Here is a 24,608-nt window from a genome sequence, read left to right on the forward strand (position 1 = left end):
ATTTTACTGACCACATCAACTCTGTGGATAAATACATCAAGTTCACATGAGAAGATGAAAAAATGGTAAGTTGGCTTTCTTGGACTGTGAGGTCTCAGTCTCTGATAGAGGACATTTGCAAACTGAGGTGTACCACAAACCCACCCACACAGACCAGTATTTGCAGTTTGACTCCCATCACCCTTTGGAGCACAAGTTAGGAGTCATCAGGACTCTGTATCACAGAGCAGACAGCGTCCCCACTAGCTCAGGAGCCAGGCAGAAGGAGAAATCCCACACAAGACAGGCTCTAGAGCAATGTGGATATCCTAACTGGGCCTTCCTGAAATCAGAGAAGAAACCCAAACAGGACTCCAGTCAGCCAACAGGTGAAAAGGAGGAACTCAGACCCAGACCAGTGGTCATTCCATATGTTGAGGGCGTATCAGAGAAATTGAGACGTTTATTTTCTAAACATAACGTCCCAGTGGCTTTTAAACCCCAAAATACATTAAAGACTGGTTCATCCCAAAGATCCAGTCCCCCGGCACAAACAGAGTAATATTGTGTATGTTGTTCAGTGTCAGGAGGGCTGTGATCAGTTTTACATCGGGGAAACAAAACAGCCACTGGCCAAAAGGATGGACCAGCACAGAAGATCAACATCATCAGGCCAGGACTCTGCGGTCTACACTCATCTCCAGGCCAGCGGTCACTCTTTCAGGGATGAAGATGTTCACATCCTGGACAGAGAGGAACGATGGTTTGAGAGAGGAGTAAAGGAGGCCATCTTTGTGAAAAGAAATCGTCCATCGTTAAACAGGGGTGGAGGCCTCCGGGTTCAACTGTCCCCCTCTTACAATGCTGTTATTGCTAGTATCACTCAGCCCTCTGTGAATAGTAAACAGCCATCAGTGTGCTAATGATCCATTGTTAGGCTGATGGTCCTTCTTGAGCATGTGATCAGCTGGTTTTAGTTGTCAGCAGCAAAATTGGTTTATCCACTCTGACAAGGTGCTATTTAAGAGACTGAGCTGAATACAGCACCTCAGACTGAGGAAGTCTCTTGGATGAGAGACGAAACGTTTCTACATTTTTTTGTTGTTTTGCTTTGTTTAGTTTTTTTTGAATGTCCAGAGGACCAGATTGAACTTTTTTAGATAAAAAGAAGAGTGTTCTTTCAATTGATTAATTCAGGATACGTAAATAGTCTCGTGATGAGATAATTTGTATTTCTGGATTCAAATCAATGAAATAACAGTTCCTGTCCCATGAAGGTCTTCAGAGACAGGTTGTTGTCGGAGGCCTAGTTCACTACACTATTAAACACTTTCTACAAAATCAATTTAGTTTTAACAAAGACTCAACATATGCAACCAGGTTACCACATGTATCTACATATAAAACACAAAACAAAGCACAACTTGCTTTAAGCACCTCCCTCAGCCATCTGGAGAAGGTAAACACCTATGTGAGAATGCTTTTCATTGACAACAGCTCAGCATTCAACACCATAATCCCATCTGAACTGGTCTCCAAGCTCACCACACTAGGCCTGGAGGAGTTAATCTGCTGCTGGTTACTGGACTTCCTCACCAACAGACCACAGGCAATGAAAATTGGCTGTCACCTCTCCTCCACACAAGTCCTCAGCACCAGTACACCTCAAGGCTGTGTCCTCAGTCCACTCTTGTACTCTTTATTTACACGAGTGTACCCCCAAGCATAGCTCTAACGTCATCCTCATGTATGCTGATGACACCACCATCTTGGGCCTCATCACCAATAAAAATGAGAGTGCCTACGGAAATGAGGTGAAATTACTGACCAGTTGATGTCAAGAAAATTCCCGAGAGAACTTTACTAATTGACTTTTTTATGTATGTGAATGTTTCTCTAAAGTGCCCTGAGACAACTCTATTGCAAATTTGTGCTATATAAATAAACTGAACTGAATTGAAAATAATCTCTCAATGTCAGCATAACAAAGGAGATGATAGTCTTTGGGAAACAGAGTGGAGGTCAGCACTCCACCATCCACATAAACAACGCTGAGGTGGAGCAAGTCAGCAGCTTCAAGTTCCTCAGCGTTCACGTTACTGAGGAGCTATCTTGGACTTTACATACAAACACTGTGGTCAAGAAAGCCCAACAAAGACTCTACTTCCTAAGAAGACTAAAGAAGTTTGGCATGAACACCAGCATCCTCACCAACTTTTATAGGTGCACCATTGAGAGTCTGGTGACAGGCTGCATCACAGGGTGGTACGAGAACTACACCAGTCAGAGCCGGACAGCACTACAGAGGGTGGTGCAAACAGCAGAGGACATCACTGGTAGCAGTCTCCACAACATCCAGGACATCTACCACAGCTAATGTCTGTGTAAAGCACGCAAAATCATTAAGGACCACACCAACCCAGCACAAGGACTCTTCTGTCTACTACCCTCAGGCAGACGATACAGGAGTCTGCCATTGCACACAAAAAGACTCAAAGACAGTTATTTATTTATTTATTTTATTTAACCTTTATTTCACCAGGAAAATCCCATTGAGATTAAAAATCTCTTTTGCAAGATAATGGTAATGGTAATGGTATAAAGTTTATTCATTTTAAAAAATACGAAGCAATTCCATAACAATATAAAACAAATACAAGAGATTTAAAATGAAAGGCGGCAGAAAGAAGAAAAAATCTTATTATATCTGCCCCTTTTTTCAAACAATTAGTTCAATCATAATAATTTTCAAGTAACAGAACAAAATTAATAACTCTTTCTAATTTTTCTAACTAATAATCCTGGCCAAGACTGGCAGCAGCACACAGAGGTTACAGAACATTCACAACAAAAACAGAAAAAGTTAACCCCGTCATAAACAAATTATTTAAAAGATTCCTCAGTCATTTAGAGACAGATGATTCCTTCTCCAAATCAGTAAGAACAACCTTAAAAACATTTAGTGGCAACAGCTCCTTTTGGTTCATGTATTTCTGCAACTGGTTCCAAGAAGATGGAGCAAAAAACTGAAAAGATTTCTTTCTGAGTTCAGTTTGGACTTTAAGCACTGAAAGTAAAAATAATTTCTCACAACGAAGAGAGTATCCTCCGGTGGACTTTCTCTTTATAAAGGCCAACAAATACGAAGGAAGATCCTTACTTTCAAATCTTCCATTGGAAAACAGCGTCACCTTCGATTTATCTGCATTTAAAACAAGCTTAAGGTGATAAAGATTTGTCGGTAAAACATTAAAAGCTGACTGTAATTGTTTAAAAGCATTGTTAGGTGAGAGACCAGCACAATATAAAACAGTATCATCAGCATAAAAATGAAAATTTGCTTGAGGCACATTTGCATTGACTATTTATATATATATAATAAACAAAATCGGTCCCAGCATTGACCCCTGAGGAACACCATTTAGTATATGGAGAGAAGAGGAAGCTAAACCACCTACTTAAACACAATGAGATCTATTGGTCAGATAGTTGTCAAACCAACGAAGAGCTTGTTCTAACAAGCCAATAGCGTGAAACTTCTGTAATAAAACCTCATGATTAACTGTATCAAATGCTTTGGAGGGATCGATAAACAGGGCTTCACAGTGTTGCTTATTATCCAAAAGATCAATAAAATCATTAACCACTTTTAGTGCTGCTTTAGTGGTACTATGCATTTTCCTAAAACCAGACTGAGAATGTGATAGAAAATAATTTAATGTTAGAAATTTCTTCAGTTATTCACTGACCAAGGTCTCCAGGACCTTGGCAACAACACCACCTGCCTGATCAAGAAAGCTCATCAGAGACTACTTCCTCAGATGGCTGAGACAAGCTGGTCTGGGAAGCTCAGTCCTCACCTCCTTCTACAGGTGTGCAATGGAGAGCATCCTGTGCTCCAGCATCAACATGTGGCATGGAGGCTGCACAGCTGCAGAAAGAAAAGCTTTGCAGAGAGTGGTGAAGGCTGCACAGAAGACTGTTGGAGTCGGTCTCCCCACCATCACAGACATCTACACCTCCAGATTCAGGAAGAGAGCCACCTGCATTATGAAGGACCCCACTCACCTAGCACACACACTTTTTGCCCCACTCCCCTCAGGAAGGAGGTTGAAGAGCATTAAGTGTAGAGCCTAGACTGAGGAACAGCTTCTACCCTGAGGCTGTTAGACTCATGTATCTCTAACCAGAATAATCACTGTGAAAAAATTATGTCATGTTGCTGCTGATCTGTTTCACTGTCGCTGCTGATCTGTTTCAATGTTGATGTGTTCATGCATGCTCATCTGCTTACACAGACTCATATTCATGTTTGTGCTGATGTTCGACGTAATATTTTTATGCTATTAGTGCTTAGTGTATATTTAGTTGATGTTTTTCTTAGTTCATATCTTAGATGTTACCATTGTTTTTCTTTTACATTTTATTGTTGGATGTAACTGGGATCCTGTGTACATAATTTCGCTCCACCATATGTACCACATGAGGTGCGAAGGACAATAAAGAATCTCTGACTCTGACTCGGACTTACTGGCTGAAGAAAAAGGGAAGCCAAACCTCGGTCTCAGGGCAATTTATTACTGACCGGTGGTGGGGCCCACACAACAGTTGGGTGTGGACTAAAGTTTTCAGCGCTGTGCTTCACGCACAAAGATAAACCCACTAGCTTTAAAGGACGAAACCTATACAAAATAGAACAAAAAAATGTACCTCTATCCTTGTACTGTAGAAGGATAGAGGTAGAGGTTCCCACTTGAATATGTTGCATCAAAAATATTTAGGTTTACTGTATTTGACCAAAAATGTCCATGCTCAATAATCCAGTTACACAGTCCAACAAATTTCAGTCAGGTCATCTGGACTGTTTCTGTCTAGAAAACGGTCCAGAAACTGTCCTGATGACCTGACTGAAAATTGTTGGGTTTACTGTATTTGCATTTCTTGTTAAATTCTAGTTCAGAAAAGCACTCTTCTTCCACACTACATTCACTATTCAAATCCCTCAGCATCAGGGCACATCAGCATACCGCTTGCTTAAAAAAAGGAATTACCTGCACTGTTTTCACGTTTTCTGAAAAGATGTTCTTTCACCTTCCTTTTAGACTTCTCTGTAGTCAGAACAGTCCTGGCTATGATTGGAAAGTTTGGAATCACAGCTTCTTTGTCCATCATTTATATCTACTCAGCCGAAATCTTCCCCACTGTCATCCGGTGAGTGTTTAACATCTGCTTTTACATCCCTCTGTGTCCCTGATTCAACATGTCTTTAGTTAGTATTTCAGTAAATCGCATCTTTTTGAAGGTAACTGTTGCAAAAAACATCCTGATTTATGCTGAATAATCCAGATAGAAAAATCTAATAAAGTTAAGTCAGGTCTTCTGGACAGATAAAAAAAAAAGTTGAAACATTTCATCTTTTACCCAAGACTTTGCCATTCTGAGGAGCTGCACTAAACTCAGTCTTATAAATAGCACCTAGCATAGTGGATCAACCAGTTTGCTGGTGACAGCCAAAACTAGCTCTTCACATGATAAAGGAGACCAATGCCCTGAGGGCCACTTGCTATACATAGTTCCCATGTGACGTAACATCAGGGGCATTTCCGGTACGTCCTCCATGTTGGGGTGCTACCTCTAGCAACAGGTACAGACACAGTGCAGTTTACAGGTAGTTAATTTTCTCGAGTTTAGAATTTTTTTTTTCCTTTAAGTAAATTGAAATGGTTGTTTTGTGCTGGGTTAGAGAATGTTACAACCGGGGAGACATTTGGGCAAAGCGCAGTTTTCACTTAATCCCTCCCAAAAACAAGGAGATGAGAAGGACCTCCTCCAGAGGAGCTCACCGCAGAGTCTGGCTAAGGATCTGCCCTCGAAGACGTCGTGCACTTTTTGTCCGGTAAACAAAAACTTCTATATAAATCATTTTGTGAAACAATGTCAGAACAATGTCAGAGTATAACTGTGTGTGTGTTGGAACTTTTTTTTTTTATGATTTAGCGTCACTACTACTGTGGTTAGCTTAGAATGCTACACGCTAACCTCCACACCGTAACTCACAGCAACAACGTTCTAGTTCTGGTCCTGTGTTGAGCCTGGACTGTTCTATTTTGTATAGGCTTTGCCCTTTAAGGCTATTGCTAGTGGGTTTATCCCTTCGCGCGCAGCGCAGCACTGAAAACCTTAGTCCATGCCCACCTGCTGTTTGGGCCTCACTCTCGGTCCGAATAAATTACGGTGAGACCGGGTAATCGACTCCCATTTTTTCTTCAGCAAGCAACCAGCACTGCTTTTACAAGAACACGATATCCAACACCATCCGCCTGTGCTCGTCCTACCAGACTGGCCACATTTTGAGTTTTGACCAGCACAACATCTGTGAAGGATGCCTGGGTCCCCGCCACGCTGACCTCGCCTCCTCCTACCGTCCCTATGACCTCCTCCATCCTGAGGAGAAGCAGAGACGAGCAGCCTCGTTCAAGGCTAATATCGAGGAGTGTCTCTCCATGATGGGAGACTGTTCGCTGGACCACGTCATCGCCTTTTTTGAAGCAGAGTCACGGAGCGAATCGGATGATTCCTCCAGAAAAGGCGACGTCATCAGCAGCCCCATTGCTCATTCCTTCCTGGAGAGCATAGTGTTGCTCCTCCCGGGCCTTTACGCATCGGCGAACACACCGCTCCCAGCTGTCGGTGCACTCCTCTCGGAGCTTCCCAGGATAATCCAGGAGGCGGGTGACACGAAGGGACTTTCCGTTCCTCTCCTCTCCCCCACCCAGATCGGATGTTCTAGCGGGAAGGTTTGGCTCCATCCCAGCTCGCCGCCCTGACCCCATCTGGCCTCGTTTCCCGGCAGTGACATCCTACTGGAACAAGGCTGCAGCCGGACCTCCCATCACCAGAGTGGAAGGGTTTACTGAGCAGAATTTTCCCTCAGTCCCACTGCCCCTCTCATTGCATCAACCAGTGATTCAGCGCTTACCCAGAGATCACCAACAGGCGTCGCCCTGGAACAACCAGCCGCAGGGCCCATGGGGGAGATGACACAAGAAATGATGCTTTGCAGAGGATGTGTGTGTTCACAATGATATGAGTTTAAAATAAAACGAAAACATCATTCAGAGAGTAACGTGTCTTCTGATTCCAGCCTGACTGTCAGATCGAATGATCTCACAGCGGCCTCTCTTCACACATCCTCCACACAAAACAAGCCAGTAACCTCAAAGCAGGTTTGTAAAAGTCACCGCAGCTCGAGAAATAATACAAAATTCTCGCTTGACACATCAGCTAGAAATGATCTTTTTCAGCAGACCAAGACCAGAAAAGACCCTCGCTTTCAGCCCAGGCTGTTTTCTGACATTTCTGACCGTAGCGGGGGCAAACGTGTTTCTTCACGGCATCCATCTGCAGTCTTCATCCAAACGGCGTTGCATTTCTAAAAGCGCTCATGCCTTTCCTCAGTGCGCGTCAGCTCACATCATCACTAATGTGAGCCCGCAGCCTGAGCGTAGCACAGAGGCATTTCCAGGGCCATTTCTGCGAGGCCCCCCCTTGGGTCGCTCGAGGATTATCTCCGGAGCAAGTGACAGCGGTGGGGGCTTTAACTTGGCTAACGTCCGTAAAAGACATGACACAACACAAAAACGTGTGCCTGCTCTCCGAGCGATATGCAGAGTGGCAGGGAGTGTGTTCCCTGGACAGATGGATGGACCATCTGATCAGTAAGGGTTATATGTTGCAGTTCGCAGCTCAACCCCCACCGTTCAGAGGGATTATAGAGACGGTTCTGTCATCTCCAGAACAGAACTGGTCTCTCCACTCAGAAGTTCAGGAACTACTGATAAAAAATGTAATTTCCGGGGTTCCCAGCAGAGAGGAAAACACATGGTTCTACTCACGTTACTTCCTGGTCCCAAAAAGGACCAGAGGAATGAGACCCCTCCTCAACTTGTCCATGTTCAACAAATCGATCATGGAGAGACAATTCCACACGCTGACAACCAAACAGCTGTTGAACAACATTCACCAGAACAATTGGTTTACCTCCATAAATCTAAAAGAAGCTTATTTTCACATACTGATCATTTCAAAGCACAGAAAGTTCCTGCGCTTTTCCTTCCAGGGGACCCAGTAACAGTACAACAGGTTCCCGTTCGGCTATTCCCTCGCCCCACGCAAGTTTTCAAAATGCGTGGAGACAGCTCTGCAGCCATTATACAGAGCAGGAATGAGAATTATTTTCTACCTGGACGATCTGTTGCTGCTAGCTCGATCCAGGCAGGAAGCAGCGGCACAAACCAAAGCGCTGACGTCACACCTGCTGAACCTGGGTTTTGCCATAAACTGGGAAAAGAGTTTGGTTCTCCCATCCCAGATGATTGTTTACCTGGGAGTGGAGCTAAACTCAGTCACTATGAGAGCCCGCTTATCACAGCCGAGAGCCGAAGCTCTGACAGCTCAGTTCTGCCAGGTAAAACCCAACAGGGTAGTAACGGCTGTCTTGATTATGAAACTTTTGGGTACGATGTCCTCAGCTCACGCTGTGGTTCCTCTGGGCTTACTCCACATGAAGTGCCTTCAGAGATGGTTCGCCCACCTGCACATAGATCCGTTGCACCAGAAGAGGCGAATGATCTCTGTACCCCCCTCCGTGGGATCCAACCTGAATCACTGGGGAAATCCTCTCACTCTGTGATTCAGCATTTTGCTCCTCTGTTACAGAATCAACATGTTCTGATCCACACAGACAACAGAGTTACTGCAGCTTACATAAACCAGCAGGGGGGCATGCGCTCAGCCCAACTGTTACACATTGCGAGACAGCTGCTGTTTTGGGCACACAAAAACCTGCTCTCCATCAGATTAGTGTACATCCTTGGCGTCCTGAACAGAGGAGCGGACATAATGTCCAGGGGTGGTCCTCGCCACGGAAACTGGAGTCTCCATCCCGAGCTGATTTCTCGGATTTGGAGCAGGTTTGGCCGAGCAGCAGTGGATCTGTTCACCACACGGGAGAACGCCCAGTGTCAATTATGGTTCTCACTGAGCCCACGGGACGACCCACTGTTAGGAGTGGACGCTTTTGCCCACAGCCCGTGGCCACAAATGCTTTTACTTGTTTCCTCCTGTCCCTCTAATATCACGGTTTCTGAACTGAGTTCGGGAGGAAGAACTGTCAGCCGTCCTTGTAGCCCCCGAGTGCGTGAGCGCCCCGTGGTTCCCAAACTTGCAACGTCTGTTATCGGGCTGGCCGTGGAAGCTGCCATGGAGAGATGACACTGTCCTCCAGGTGGGAGGAGCGATCAGAAGTCACCCAAAAATAGGACAGCACCTTTGCGTCTGGCCGCTGAGCGGATCCGCTTAGTGAAAATGGGTCACTCTCAAGAAGTGGTGCACACAATCCAAGACTCTCAAGCCGCTTCCACCACAGCGCTGTACACATCAAAGTGGACAGCTTTTCAGCTCTGGTACATGGAGAAAGTTGTAGAGGCCATCTCATGTCCACTAGGTGGCGTTCTGTCCTTTCTGTAGCAGCTGATGGACAGAAATTTAGATTTTAGCAGAATAAAACTTATGCTGCGGGTATTTCTTCTTGTCACAAGGGCTTCGGTGACAGAACAGTTTTTAATCACATGCTGATGAAGCGTTTCCTTAAAGGTATATGGAGACACAGACCGGTGTCATGCCCACTAGCTCCACAGTGGGACCTAACGATGGTTCTGCAAGCTCTGATCAAAGCTTCTTTTGAGCCTTTAGATCAGGTGTCACAAATTCCTGTCACTTAAAACTGCTGTTGACTTTGACATCAGCAAAGAGAGTGAGCGATTTATCTGCGCTCTCTGCTGCCCCGTCATGCCTCAGAATTCAAGCTGATGGCAGCTCAGCTTCATTGAGACCTAACCCAGCTTTCATACTAAAAAACATCACAAGCTCATTTAAATCGAGAATGATAACATTGGAGGGGTTTTATCCCCCCCCCCCCACCCTACCCTCACAAATCAGAGGAGGAAGCATCATCTCATCTTCTCTGTCCCGTGCGCTCGCTGGCATGTACATAGCACGCACGGACACACTGCGTCAGACTCAGCGTCTGTTTGTGCATTATAGGGACACCTCTGCAGGTCGCCCTTTATCCACTCAGCGTCTCTCACACTGGCTGTGTGAGGCTATTTCTGAAGCTTACAGGGCATCAGGATTGGAGCTTGCAGAGAATCTCAGAGCTCATTCTACCAGAGGAATGTCATCCTCTACAGCTTTGCATGGAGGAATGACAGTGGAGGACATTTGTACGGTGGCCGCTTGGGCATCGCCTTGTTCATTTATTCACTTCTATCTGCATGATGTTTCTGCTTTCTCCATGACCCATTCTGTTCTCGGTGTTCTAACAGAATGAATCTTACTTGTTTCATGGAATTTTCATTTAAACTCACATCTGACTGCATGCAATTACAGTGTGAGACATTTATTATCAGTCACAAGTTCATGACTGTTGTTTTTGTTACTAATCAGTTCATGACTACTGTTACCAATCAGTTCATTTGATTACTAATCAGTTCATTTGTTATTAATCAGTTCATATTGAAGAGCCGTTCATCTGCTCTGCTTACTGTTACACGGTTACAATTTGTAACCTCTGTTCTTTTCCATTCTCAGCAGCAGGACTGCTTTCAGCCTCCCCTTTTTACCCAGTTGGAAACCTTTTTCTCTCTGGGGCGCTCCTGTGCATGGAATGTGTAATTACGCAATGCGCTCCTATACGTGGAACACGTAATTACGCAGCGCATGATTACGCACACAGAAGGCTGAGTTGATGGAATGTTTTTGTTGGTGCAAGCGGGCACTTCATATTGTATCTGAATGGACCCAGTGAGGCATAGACTACATCCTACTACACCTTTAACCTACTAGTGATAGCCTTAAAGGGTGAAGGCTATACAAAATAGAATGTTGGTTACGTACTGTAACCCCAGATTCTATGAGTATAGGCACAGCCCTTTAAGCTCTGGGCCTCACTGGTTCCTAAATGGCTGAAGAAAAAAGCTATTTGGTAGCTGATTACCCAGTCTCACCGTAATTTATATGGACCGGGGGTAAGGTCCACATAGCAGGTGGGCGTGGACTAAAGTTTTCAGTGCTGCACTGCGTGCGAAGGGATAAACCCACTAGCAATAGCTATAGCCTTAAAGGGCTGCACCTATAATCATAGAATCTGGGGTTATAGTACGTAACCAACGTTTGTTGTTAGGCGGCTGCATGTTATTTTATTTAAACCTTTATTTAGCTGGTTAGATCTGATTGAGACAGCTTACACAACTTTTTTTCAAGATAGACTTGGTCAATATGACATTACAGCAGCTCAAAAAACATGACCCATCATTAAACCAGAGTTGTTAAAGCACACTTAAATTTCGGTCAGCCGCGCTGAGTCTGCCCCTCCTGGGAGACGGGCAGATTGAGCGGGGCAGATTGGACATGGCTGGCCAGGTTCGAGATCCCTGATTTGGGTTGAAGAGCAAAGAGTAGCGCCCCGCTGAAGCCACGGAGCTTGAATGTTCAACGTAAAACTAACTTTACCGCAGTTTAATGTGGTGCTAAGGCTCTGCAGACATTGCACCTTGCTGTCTTGTTTTGTGGTGTTTCTAGAGTAAAATACTTCAACATAGCGGACATGTATTGATGAAAAGTTGGTTAGCTGTTAGCCACAGTGCTGCTAACTCAGTCCTCACATTGTAGCTGGCTGCAAACTATGAAATGGATTTCCTGAATGTGAGGCGGGTCTTATTACTCTGGGTTCATGAGACGCCTCCGTTCAGGAAATCCATTCCATAGTTTGAAGCCAACATGCATCATGGATCGGAAATATCGGCCGGTTGGATCGGAAAAATCCAATACGTAAATTATGCTGGTATCGGAGGCCAAAACCGATACCGGATCGGATCGGCCCCATCTCTAGTAATGACACAAGCAACCAGCACAATAATTTAAAAATATTAAAGTAAATCTAGGATAAAAATTACTAAAATCAATATAAAATTGAACATATATCTTTGTAAATGAGTAAAAATGTTAGCAACTGTATTGTCTAATTTTAGTCTGTGATACAAACATGACAATGTTTACTAATCTTTTTTTTTTTTTAAGGTACAGACGAGTGAAGGGCCGAGTTCGATCCAAAGAAAAGCTCCAGTGTGAAGACTTCTAGACCTGGGTCCAGTCTCAGATCCTAGACATGGGTCCAGTCTCAGATCCTAGACATGGGTCCAGTCTTGGATCACCAGAATCAGAATCCGAATGCCTTTATTGTCATTATACGCAGTACAATGAAATTAAGAGCCACTCCTTTTTCGAGTGCAAAAACACGCCTTAAGAAAACACACACTAAACACACACTAAAAATATAAAAAATGTAACGCAATATAGATATAATAATGAAAGTAAAAAATACAAGTATTTCACAATTATATTGCACATTATGGATATTAGTGAGGTAGTTAAGGTGACTGAGAGTATGAAATGTCAGTAGTATTGCACAATAGAATTCCAGGGGTTTGGGAGGTTAGATTATTAAATCAGTGCATGTGTGAGTTCAGTGTAGTGATGGCTTTTGGGAAAAAACTGTTCTTGAATCTGTTTGTTCGTGTTCTGATGCACCTGTAGTGCTTCCCTGAAGGTAGCAAGTCAAACAGTTCAAAACCCGGGTGTGAACAGTCCTTGATTATGCTTTCTGCTCTGTTGAGGCAGTGTGATGTGTAAATGTCCATCAGGGAGGGGAGAGGGCAGCCAATTATCTTTTGTGCTGTCTTGACTACTCTCTGAAGCCTCTCCCTGTCAGCCAGGGTGCAGCTGCCGTACCATACTGAGATGCAGTATGTCAGTGGGCTCTTGATGGACGAGCGGTACAAGGTCAGCAGCAATTTTGGGTTCAGGTTCCATCCATCCATTTTCTTCCGCTTATCTGGGGTCAGGTCGCGGGGGTAGCAGCCTAAGTAGGGAGGCCCAGACTTCCCTCTCCCCAGCCACTTGGGCCAGCTCTTCCGGGGTAATCCCGAGGCGTTCCCAGGCCAGCCGAGAAACATAGTCCCTCCAGCGTGTCCTGGGTCTTCCTCTGGGCCTCCTTCAGGTGGGACGTGCCCGGAACACCTCACCAGGGAGGCATCCAGGAGGCATCCTAAACAGATGCCCAAGCCACCTCAACTGGCTCCTCTCGACGTGCAGAAGCAGCGGCTCTACTCTGAGTCCCTCCCAGATGATTGATCTTTTCACCCTATCTCTAAGGGAGAGCCCAGACACCCTGCAGAGAAAACTCATTTTGGTCGCTTATATCCGAGATCTCATTCTTTCGGTCACAACCCAAAGCTCGTGACCATAGATGAGGGTAGGAACGTAGATCGATCGTTAAATTGAGAGCTTCGCCTTTTGACTCAGCTCTCTCTTCACGACGACAGACCTGTACAGCGCCTGCTTCACTGCAGACACGGCACCTATCCGCCTATCGATCTCACGCTCCATTTTCCCCACACTGCTCCTCCTGAATCCGAGGTTCGACTATCTGATGGACCCTCCTCTCCAGAACCCCCGAGTAGACCTTACCAGGGAGGCTTAAGAGCGTGATTCCCCTGTAGTTGGAACACACTCTACAGTCCCCCTTTTTTGAATAGGGGGACCACCACCCCGGTCTGCCAATCCAGGGGAACTTCCCCCGATGTCCACGCAATATTGCAGAGTCGCGTAAGCCAACACAACCCTACAACATCCAGAGCCTTAAGGAACTCCGGGCGAATCTCATCCACCCCTGGGGCCCTGCCACCGAGGAGCTTTTTAACTACCTCGGTGACCTCAGCACCAGAGATTGGAGGGCCCGACCCAGAGTCCCCAGGCTCCGCTTCCTCAGTGGAAGACGTGCCGGTGGGATTGAGGAGGTCTTCAAAGTATTCCACCCACCGACCCACAACATCCCGAGTTGAGGCTGTTCATCAATCTGTCTCTGAAGACCTTCAGGGGACAGGAACTGTTATTTCATTGATTTGAATCCAAGGAGGTTCAGGTTGTGCTTCTTAAGTACTCTTAAGAAGTATATTCTCTGCTGAGCCTTCTTGATGACCGCTGTGGTGTTCTCTTTCCAGTTTAGGTCAGCAGAGATATGGACGCCAAGAAATCTGAAAGTGTGAACCCTCTCCACGCACTCGCCATTGATGTAAAGGGGGGCTAGGTTGGTGCTGTGCTTCCTGAAATCAATAATTACCTCCTTGATTTTTTTGATATTCAGAGCCAGATTTTTCTCTGAGCACCAGGTTGCTAGCTCCAGGATCTCCTGTCTGTAAAATGTCTCATCTCCCTCAGAGATTAGTCCGACCACTGTGGTGTCATAAGCGAACTTGACGATGAGGTTGTTGTTATGGGCCGGGCTGCAGTCATGGGTGTAGAGACAGTACAGCAGGGGGCTCAGCACACAGCCCTGTGGGGAGCCAGTGCTCAGCATATGAGTGGAGGAGAGGTGGGGACCAAGTCTTACAGATTGGGGCCGATTGGTTAGGAAGTCTTTTATCCAGGCACATGTGAGTGGGGGGAGGCCGAGATTGTCCAATGTATTTATAAGAATGTCCGGAATGATTGTGTTAAAGGCCGAGCTGTAATCCACAAAGAGCATTCGAACGTAGCTGTGCTGTTGTTCCAGGTGGCTCAGCGCTGTGTGGAGAGCTACTGCGATAGTATCCTCTGTGGACCTGTTGGTACGATATGCAAACTGGTAGGGGTCAAAGTTCGGAGGGAGATAGTCCTTGATGTGCTGGAGAACCAGTCTCTCGAAGCACTTCATGATTACCGGAGAGCCACCGGTCGGTAATCATTCAGGCTGGTGATGGTAGGCGTTTTCGGCACTGGGATGATGGTTGCAGATTTTAAGCAGGGAGGGATGACTGCTTGGGCCAGATAGAGATTGAAAATTCTGGTGAAAGTGGGGGCGAGCTGGAGGGCACATGCTTTGAGCACCCTGCCAGGTATTCCATCTGGTCCAGTAGCTTTCCTGGGGTTCACTGATTGGACCGAACGTCTAACATCATGCTCCCGTACAGTGAGTGGAGTGGTGCAGTAACCGGGTGTGTGTGGGGGCAGGGCAGGATCAGATGGGTGCTGCTGTGGTGCATCAAAGCATGCAAAGAAGCAGTTTAGCTCCTCTGCTAGTGATGCACTCAGGTCTCCTGTTGTCACCTCACAGCCTCTATAGTTTGTGATGTTTTTTATGCCCTTCCACACCTCCCGTGAGTTGTTACTGGACAGATGGGACTCTATACTCCTTTTATGGTCAGACTTTGCGGTTTTTATCCCCTTATTCAGGTTGCCTCGAGCAGCTCGGTACAGAGCTCTGTCACCTGACCTGAAGGCAGCATCGTGGGCTCTGAGGAGTGTGTGGACCTGGCTGGTTATCCATGGTTTCTGGTTGGGGTAAACCCAAATGTTTTTGACCATAGTCACATTTCCAATGCAGAACTTGATGTAGTCCAGTACTGTTCCTGTGTATGTTTCCATCTGCTGATGTTCAAATAAGTCCCAGTTAGTTTGTTCAAAACAGTCCTGTAGGTCATCGAGTGCATTACCAGGCCAGGTTGTAACAGTTTTTGTTGTAGGCCTTGCTCTGCATCTGAGGGGGGTGTAAGCTGGGGGAGCAGGAGGGAAAGATGGTTTGACTGCCAGAGGTGGGGGAGGGGTATGGCTCTGTATGCATGTTTAATGTTCGAGTAAACATGATCCAGAGTGTTCTCCCCTAGTAGAACACTTGACATGCTGGTAGAATTTTGGGAGTACAGTCTTCAGATTAGCCCTATTGAAATCTCCTGCAATTATATGAACACCATCGGGGTGAGCCCGCTGTTGTTCATTGATGGTGTTCAGCAGGAGAGAGAGCGCCGTATTTACATTAGCGTCGGGTGGTATATACATACCATACCATACCAATTTATTTATAAAGCACTTTAAACAGTGACAAAGCACACCAAAGTGCTGTACAGGGACAAACAGAACAAGCACATAGCAACAGATTACATAACACATAACAGGACACCAAAAAGTAGAAACCAACAAAAAAAAATGGATAACAACAACAACCGCAACATGACTAACACAGTGTGATGCACACAGACTCAGCACAGATCACACAGTGCTGAAAGCCAGGGAATAAAAGTGTGTTTTTAAGCGAGATTTAAAAACTGTGAGGGAGGGGGCCTGTCTAACGAGCAGAGGTAACTCATTCCAAAGTCTTGGGCCTGCTACAGAGAAGGCCCTGTCACCTCTGCGCTTGAGACGGGTTCCTGGGACTGTTAGGAGCAACTGGTCTGCTGATCTGAGAGAACGTGGTGGGACATACGGCTGGAGCAGATCAGTAAGATAGGAGGGGGCAGAGCTGTTTAGTGATTTATAGACATACAAGAGTATTTTGAATTTGATTCGAATGTGAACTGGAAGCCTGTGTAGGGAGGCCAAAACAGGTGTAATGTGTTCTCTTTTGCTTGTGCTGGTCAAAAACCGGGCTGCTGCATTTTGGACCAGTTGGAGTCTAGCTATGGAGGTCTGACTGATACCAAAAAGGAGTGAGTTGCAATAGTCGAGCCTGGATGTAATGAACGCATGAATTACTGTCTCCAGGTTATTTTTGGACAATATGGGCTTCAGCTTAGACAGTCGCCTCAGCTGGAAAAAGCAGGATTTAACAATCATATTTACATGATTGTTGAGTTTCAGAGAAGGGTCAAGTATCACTCCTAGATTAGTGACTCTTTGTTTCACTAACGGTGACAGAACGGATAGGTCGATACAGTGGTTGGTGATTGTGTCATTGGGAGGAAAGAGCATAACTTCAGATTTCTTCTCGTTGAAACTCAAGAAATTTAAAGCCATCCAATCTCTGATGTCAGCCAGGCAGTCCAGTAACGGTTGAATAGAGCGAGTACCGTTGAGTCTGAGGGGGAAGTAGATTTGGCAGTTGGCGGCATAGAAATGAAAAGGTATGTTATGTTTCCTGAAAATAGCACCTAGTGGCAGCAGGTATAAAGAAAATAAAAGAGGACCAAGGATGGACCCTTGCGGTACCCCCCATTTAAGCGCTGCCGAGGCTGAACTAAAATCTTTGATGGAGACACAAAAGGACCTGTCAGCGAGGTAAGATCTAAACCATTCGAGGGCTGACCCAGTGATGCCCACCCACTGCTCTAACCTCGCAATGAGGATCTCGTGGTCGATTGTATCAAAGGCAGATGTGAGGTCCAGTAAGAGAAGGAGCACAGAATCACCAGCGTCTGTGAATAGGAGAATGTCATTAAAAACCTTGAGTAGAGCAGTTTCAGTGCTGTAGAGAGGTTTAAAGCCAGACTGGAATAGCTCTAAGATGGCATTATCCTCTAGAAAGCATTTCAGCTGGGACTCCACTATTTTTTCCAGCAGTTTAGCGACAAATGGGAGTCTGGAGACAGGCCGGAAGTTGGACATAACTGAGGGGTCAAGGCTAGATTTTTTCAGGAGAGGTTGGACAGCAGCATGTTTAAAAGTTATTGGCACCACACCTGAGGCTAACACACTGAGGTTCACAATGTCAAGAACAGGAGGGCCCAGAACAGGAAGAAGCTCCTTAAGGAGTCGAGGGGGGACAACGTCAAAAGGGGAGCCAGATGGCTTCATGCCGCACATGATCTGCTCTAGGGAAGACAGAGAGATGGGCTCGAAGTGGTCAAGAACAGCAACACAATAAGATGGGATGTACGGATCATGAGCAGGTGGAGAAATGAGTGCCCGGGTGTTTGCAACTTTTTCAGAAAAGAAATGGAGGAAGTTTTCACACAGCTCAGTTGAAGCTTCTAGAGGTGAAGGTTCACTGAGGTGTAGAACTGAGTTCAGGGTGGAAAAAAGGGCTCGGGGTTTGTGGGAGTTTGAGACAATTATTGCAGAAAAGAACTTCGATTTGGCTGCATTAACTGTCTTCTGATATTGACGCCAACTCTCCTTTAGGATTTGAAAAGAAACCTGCAGCCTGTCTTTCCTCCACCTGCGTTCTGCTCTCCTACACTGCTGTCTAACGGCTTGAGTGACGTCATTAAGCCATGGCTCTGATAAAAGTTTTGTTTTCCTGATTTTAACTGGAGCAACACGGTCCAGAATATTTAAGCAAACAGAGTTAAGCTGAGAGGTTAGCTCCTCGGTGGAGAGAGACACTGAGAGCTGATCGATCCTCTCAGAGCTAAAAGCTTCAGTAAAACATGCAGCAGTGAAACGGTTAATGGCGCGTGAAGTACGTGCAGAATCACATGACTTAGCAGTAGGACAAGGCGGGATGATATCAACCAAGACAGGCATGTGGTCTGAGAGAACATTGTCACCAATTACTAAATTACAAACAGAGACATCACGTGTTAAAATGAGTTCCAAAGTGTGACCGTGTTGTTGGGTGGGAGCATTTACATGTTGAGTTAAATTAAATGAGTCCAACAAATCAAGGAAGTCCTTCACTAACGGCTTCTCCTGACAACAGACATGAATATTAAAGTCACCAACGATAATAAAGTGATCTATCTTGGTGTGATGTAAGCCAGAAAATCAGAGAATTCACTTATGAAGTCCTTGGAATGAGGGGGGCGATAAACAATCGCACACAGAACGGGAGGAGAATGTCCGAGTTCAAAAGCACTCAGCTCAAAACTGGAGCAGGGCATGAGGGTGGACAACTGTTTACAGGAAAAGCTTGATTTAAATACAGTTAATATTCTACCACCCCGCTGACCTGATGGCCGCGGGGCATTAAAACACAGACAGTCAGGAGGTAAAAGTTCCACCAAGGTGCTTGAGTCACCCAAAGGCAACCAGGATTCCGTGAGAAAAAGAAAATCTAGTCCCTCGTCTTTAAAAAAGTCATTTAGAATAAAAGTCTTGTTGGCAACAGACCTTGTGTTGATGAGGCACGTCCTGATCTGGTCCGACACAGAACCAGCCATGGTGGGGGTGGTGCGCGCCAACGGTTGCAGATTTTCAAAAACAGCGCCTCCAGGACGGTCCAAGCGCCAGGCCGGTAGACAACACCCATATTTTCCCTGGTCCAGGCATGTAGGAAGCTGGCTGTGGAAACGTTGACCACGCAGAGCTTTGAGTTTTACGAGCCGGCCGGCACATTTTCCCCAGCGTCTGGATCGATATCTCCGAGAAGGCAGGCCTGGGGCCCAGTGTAAACAAGCAGGCACGTATGCCAGAAGGGGTGGAAGAGGGGGGGGGGTCCCGAGTCACGATCAAAATGGTCCAAATCAGCGAATCATACACAGCAGTAATTATCACAACTGTTAGCTCTCTCGGTAGAAAAAAAGGTTGGCATCTCACGGACATGTACTCAAGGTCTGGGGAACAGTGATTGTCTATAATTGTCCCGTTGTTACACCAGTTCTCATGCACATAAATACAGAGCCCCCAACCTCTTTTCTTACCGGAGTCCACAGTCCTGTGTAGGGACCTAGACCTCCGACATCAATCTGTCTCTGAAGACCTTCAGGGGACAGGAACTGTTATTTCATTGATTTGAATCCAGAAATACAAATTATCTCATCAAGAGACTATTTAATTGTATCCTGAATTAATCAATTGAAAGAACACACTTCTTTTTATATTATCATTAACTATTTTACAATATCTTGATAATCAAAAGTGTGTTTATTTACTCATTTCTAAATGTTGAAGTGAACCACTCATTTAAATCAACTGTGAAACAGTATTAATGATTTTTAAACCTCATTAGACTTGGATCATACAGTTAAATGTCTATTTACGAAGTAAGTGTGCATTTAGTCTTCTGTCTGAATGGGGAGTAGTAGATTTGAGGTCAAAAGTCAGAGACAAGTTATTAGAACGAAGTGCCTTGTTTTTAAAACTCTCAGACAGTAAATAAGAACTGCTGGCACCTGCATCCTCTCATTTCTTCAAAATATTTCTCCGTCTGTACTAACCGTTCTGAAAACATTCCTGCTGTCTCCTGAACCTAGTGACCCTCTGACATCACTAAAACTACACCACTGCTGGTTGTTTCAACCAATCAGGAAGTACCACGTAATAGGAAGTGGATTCCCTTTAAAAGGCAACACTTTTTGGAACTTTTCAGTCTTCCTGGAACTTTTAGTCTTAGTCTTTGTCGTCTTTTGGAGTCTTCGCAGTTTTTTCCAGTCTTGTTGGAACTTTCAGTCAAAGATGAGACTCAGTCTGATAGCGAGTCGTACAGGAACTTTCAGTTCTTACTGAAAGTCAACTAAGTAGCAGATGGATTTGACCATGTGCCAAGGGTCTCTCCATTCCAGCGTAGTCACAGACTGCCTCGGCTGTGACTCAACCCGAGCAGTAAATGCTCAACTTCTAAGGAAGCGTATTCTGTTGAACTGAGTACTTCGTCACGATTTCTGACGACCCCAGCTACTCTGACCAGAGACGCTGAAAAGGGAGTGTGCATATGGACCTCTGTTACGGAGTGGAGGTATCCACCATCTCAGGTAACAAGCCGTTGATGCCCTCAAGTGTACCGGAGGGCTGAGCTGGATGTCGGAGGAAGGGTGCCATTTTTCTGGTTCAACACATAACTTTCATCCATCTAAACTTCCTCCTTAAATCTATTCCTTCTCCTTAATCTTCTCTATTCGCCAGTAAATCAAGCTAGATGCCTTCAGAGATGAATCAGTCTCAATCAGTAATGTATTGTTGTCTTGTTTAGTAAAGTTTGCCAAGTTTATTAATCAGAAACAGATCAGCAAATCAATGTGTACATGTTTTGATGTTAAATTTTGATTCTGTTAAATAAATGACCGCATTTATTCTGATGGGTCAAAGATAAAATGGTGTCTCATGTCACTGATTAAACACTCCACTCACAAGTTATCTTGGTCACATAACAGAACTTTAACCCGAAAAAGAAAAGAATCCATTGTAATTAAACAATTAATATTCTTAGTGCTTGAACTAGCTTAAAGAATAATTAATTAGTAGTATGTTACAGCGAAAGCTGTCCCTACATCACTACATTTTTGGTGGCCCATACGGGGAATAAGCTTGCACCACCACCTACTAGTGAAGCTAAAAGCTAGCTCACTAAATTTTTGGTGGCCCGTAACGTTTCTGAAGAGATAAATTATATGTGACATGAGATATTGTGATATTGTGGAAAAACGCTTCATGTTGTCATAAAAAAAAGTCCAAGTTTTGACCTTGATAAAGACATATTTCACGGCTGTGGTGTTCAGAAAGATACAGAATTGTGTTGATGTTCATTTTGAAGCTGGAAATTGTCATTCTGTGTGTATGATTAAGCTGTAAGCAGAGAGAAAGACGCATCATTCTGTTTGGAACTCTTTCATGACCGGGGGTTCTGCGGTCCGACCCGGTTCTGTTTATTGGACTCGAACGAGTCGTGTTTTAAATGGTGAGACGCTGTCTGTGAAATTGAGCGCTGACTCAGAGCTGCTTCTATGCTGAATCGCTACATTCCTAGTTAATTGTACATTTTCGAAGCGTTAATGGGCGATATTGTGGCCGGACTATTAGAGGTAACAGCTAGATTACACAGGTACACACGAGCTGTGATTGGTCGAGAACCGATGTTTGAAACGTTCTGATTTGCCGAGAAGCTGGTGACGTAACGCCGTGTACGTCCACTCACGCTGGCGTCAGCGCGAAAAGCCAACCCCAATGTCCACGTGTCTGTAAAGTCACGTGACCCCGGAAATGAAGCTCGTTTTTAACGGAGTCTTCTTTAAGTGGTTTAAAAACAGCTGAATAAAGCCCTGAAATCCGCTGATAACCTGATGAGTATATGCCTAAAGAGCGTGCTTTTGAAGCGACGCCATGTTCAAGCTTTAAATCCGTCTACAAATGCTGATTTGGACAGTGTTCGTCCGTTGCTAATCGAAGCTACTGGCTAACGACCGGATGTCAACAGGACGGTTCACAGGAAGTAGTCAGTGTAAGGATGGTACTTTTCTGTGGCCCAGTTTGTGTCTGTGTTCCCTCATTAGTTCCATTGTCACCACCCGTGTCTCGTCCCAGCTGTCTGTAATCATGTCTCATCTTGTCTCTGTATATAAACCGTCTGTTCTGTCTTGTTGATCATCGCGTCGTCTTCGTTGGGTCTCCTGTGTCTTCCCCTGAGTCTTCCTGGTTCCTCGAGTCCCCCGTGTCTCCTGAGTCCTCCTGAGTTTCCCGTGCCTCCTTCCTATGTTCATGTAAGATTTGCTGCCCCGTCAGCTTGTTATTTTGTACTTTCATTTATCATTAAATTCCTATTTTTGTAACTCTGCCGAGTTGAGTCCCTGTTCTGCACTCTGGGTTCGCTCCTGACCACAAATCCTAACAGTCAGTGACTCCTACCGGTAAAAGTAAGCTTGCTCCACCACCTGCTGTTGAAAAAGAGTATAACAGTTTTTCAGAACTGAGAGCTGCAAACTCGTTTTCATTTTATTTCTAAAAAGATGCATGTGGGTAAATAAAAATGTTAATCGAGCCTGGTTTATGAGTTACTGTTTTAAATAGCAAATTCTGGTAAATTATACTGCTTAAAGAGCGTTTAAAACTGCAAAGTTGCTGTCAGACATTTAGTGAAAATTGCAGGTTTATTAATGTTAAGTACACTGGAGTAAATAAACACTGAAATAGCCTGGTTCATTGTATCTGTTAGAATTAAGCTCATATTAAGTAACAATACCACAGGAAGCATTTACTTATGATATTCATGGGGTAAAACCTAAAAACAGGTGCCCAATTATTGAAAAGTTGGCTTATAACAGTACTGTTGATGGAACACAGCTAAATGGTGTGTGAAACTCACTGCTCGCTTACATACAAACATTTACCTGTTAAAAAACGTTAAGATTGCGACGGTTTAACCAGATAGGTTTTGCTGAACAGTAAATACAACCATGGCAGATTTAACAAAAGCTGATAATGCTAATGCTGCTCCATGTGTTAAGAAGGACTGGCTTGAGACAGCTTTGAAGCTGCTCACAGATTCCTTATCTCCATATGGTGACCAGATGGACTGCATGAACTCAACAGATTTAGTCAACGAACTGAAGGAAGTGGCATGCAGTGTAACTTCTGCAGACATAGAGAAGTCAGGCTACAAACAGCTAGCTAAAATAGCACTCTTGCTAAAAGCTGAATATTACCTTGAGGCCAACAGGACAGAAGCCCTTGAAATAAAGTTGAAACGCGAGACAGAGGACCGCGTAACAACACGTGAGGAGTATCTAAAACTCATGGCACAGTTTCAATTTGAAAAGGAGACCTGGGAGAATGAATTGTAACGTGAAAAAGAGCTCTCACAAGCTCGGCTGTTGTTACAAGCAGACTCATATGAGAAAAAGCTGCGTGAAGGAGGGTTGAAGTACCAAGCACTGAGTTCAGACTATGATGTTCTGTACCAACAGTTGTAGCTAACATCAAAATCTCGGGACGAGTGCATAGTGGAAAAACCGGCATTAGTCCAACAAGGCGTGCATTTACAAAGTGAGTGTCATACATCATGTGAACGGTTAACAGCCTGTGAGGCAAAACTTGCCACAGCCACAAATAAAATCTCGGACGAGGTGAAAGGATGTCTGGAACTCAAAGACAAACTGGGTCAGAGTCCAGGTCAACCATCACCACCTCAGAGGGATTTTGTTGTACATTCTACACAAAGTCTCCTTATGCCACCTCCACGTGATTCTGGTGAACCACCTCCACGTGATTATTTTGTTCCAACAACACCAATTCCTCAGCCTCTGCTCTCAATAGCGGTATTGCAAAAAATAGCGAAATATGTCCAACGCTTCGAGCCAGGGACGTTTGGTTCGACAGACACTAAGGCCTATCTGCAAGACCTTGACTTCCAATTGGGAAGCTATCCCAATGCTACAGTTGAGGATAAAGTAGGTTTGATCAGGCTCACTTCAGCCAGGACGGTGTTTTCCTTTATAGAGCGTCAACCTGATGCCACAAGAAAGGATTAACGCCTGTTATGTGCTGCTCTAATTAAAGAGTATACACCTTGCGCAGGACCTGGCTGTTACCCAGCCGCCGACAAGGTCATGCAAGGTAAGAATGAGCACCCAAGGGCATATTATTCCAGAATTTTGTAGGTTTATTTTGGTTACAGGAACGAAACCGGCATGGAGGAGGAGGAAGCGTTTAAGTTCGTTTTCAGCAAAAATCTCCACCCTGACATAAGGATGTCAGTGCAGATGATGGCTAATTTCAAAGAAAAAGCCATCAGTGAGATAAAAAATTGTGCTGTGAATGTCTTTGAGGCCCTTTCACAGGCCAAAACACACATTGAAGTGTTCCCAGGTGAGAGGATTTCTTCCCAGTCATTAGAATTAGAAGGGATGAGAGCTTCATCTGTAGCTGATCACCAATTAAAGGGTGGGTCATGCTGAAAAAATATATATAGGAATTTATACCTATAGAAGGGCATTCCAAACTATTTTTCCATTCCTAACTTGGTTTAAGTTAGATTTACATGGCAAAATATAGTTCGGTTCAATTGTCTGTTGTCCCTTTAGACGAACGACTTGAGGTTTGGTTTTTTGGTTTTCCCCTAAATGTTTTGGAGTCTATGGTGAGACTCAACTGAATGATTAGCTAGTCCC

The 24,608-nt window shown here is 44.8% G+C and overlaps 1 protein-coding gene across 1 annotated transcript in view; it reads left to right on the forward strand.

Moving 5' to 3' along the window:
- Positions 1 to 24,608, forward strand: part of si:dkey-119m7.4 (uncharacterized protein LOC560629 homolog) — a 288,631-nt gene that overhangs the window by 246,431 nt on the left and 17,592 nt on the right. The window contains exon 8 of the mRNA XM_037686046.1: positions 5,082 to 5,190. Coding sequence (XP_037541974.1) covers positions 5,082 to 5,190 — 109 coding nt within the window. The remainder of the gene's footprint in view (positions 1 to 5,081; positions 5,191 to 24,608) is intronic.

Source organism: Nematolebias whitei, chromosome 12, assembly GCF_014905685.2.
Source record: "Nematolebias whitei isolate Nwh7 chromosome 12, NemWhi1, whole genome shotgun sequence".
NCBI classification, from domain to species: domain Eukaryota; kingdom Metazoa; phylum Chordata; class Actinopteri; order Cyprinodontiformes; family Rivulidae; genus Nematolebias; species Nematolebias whitei.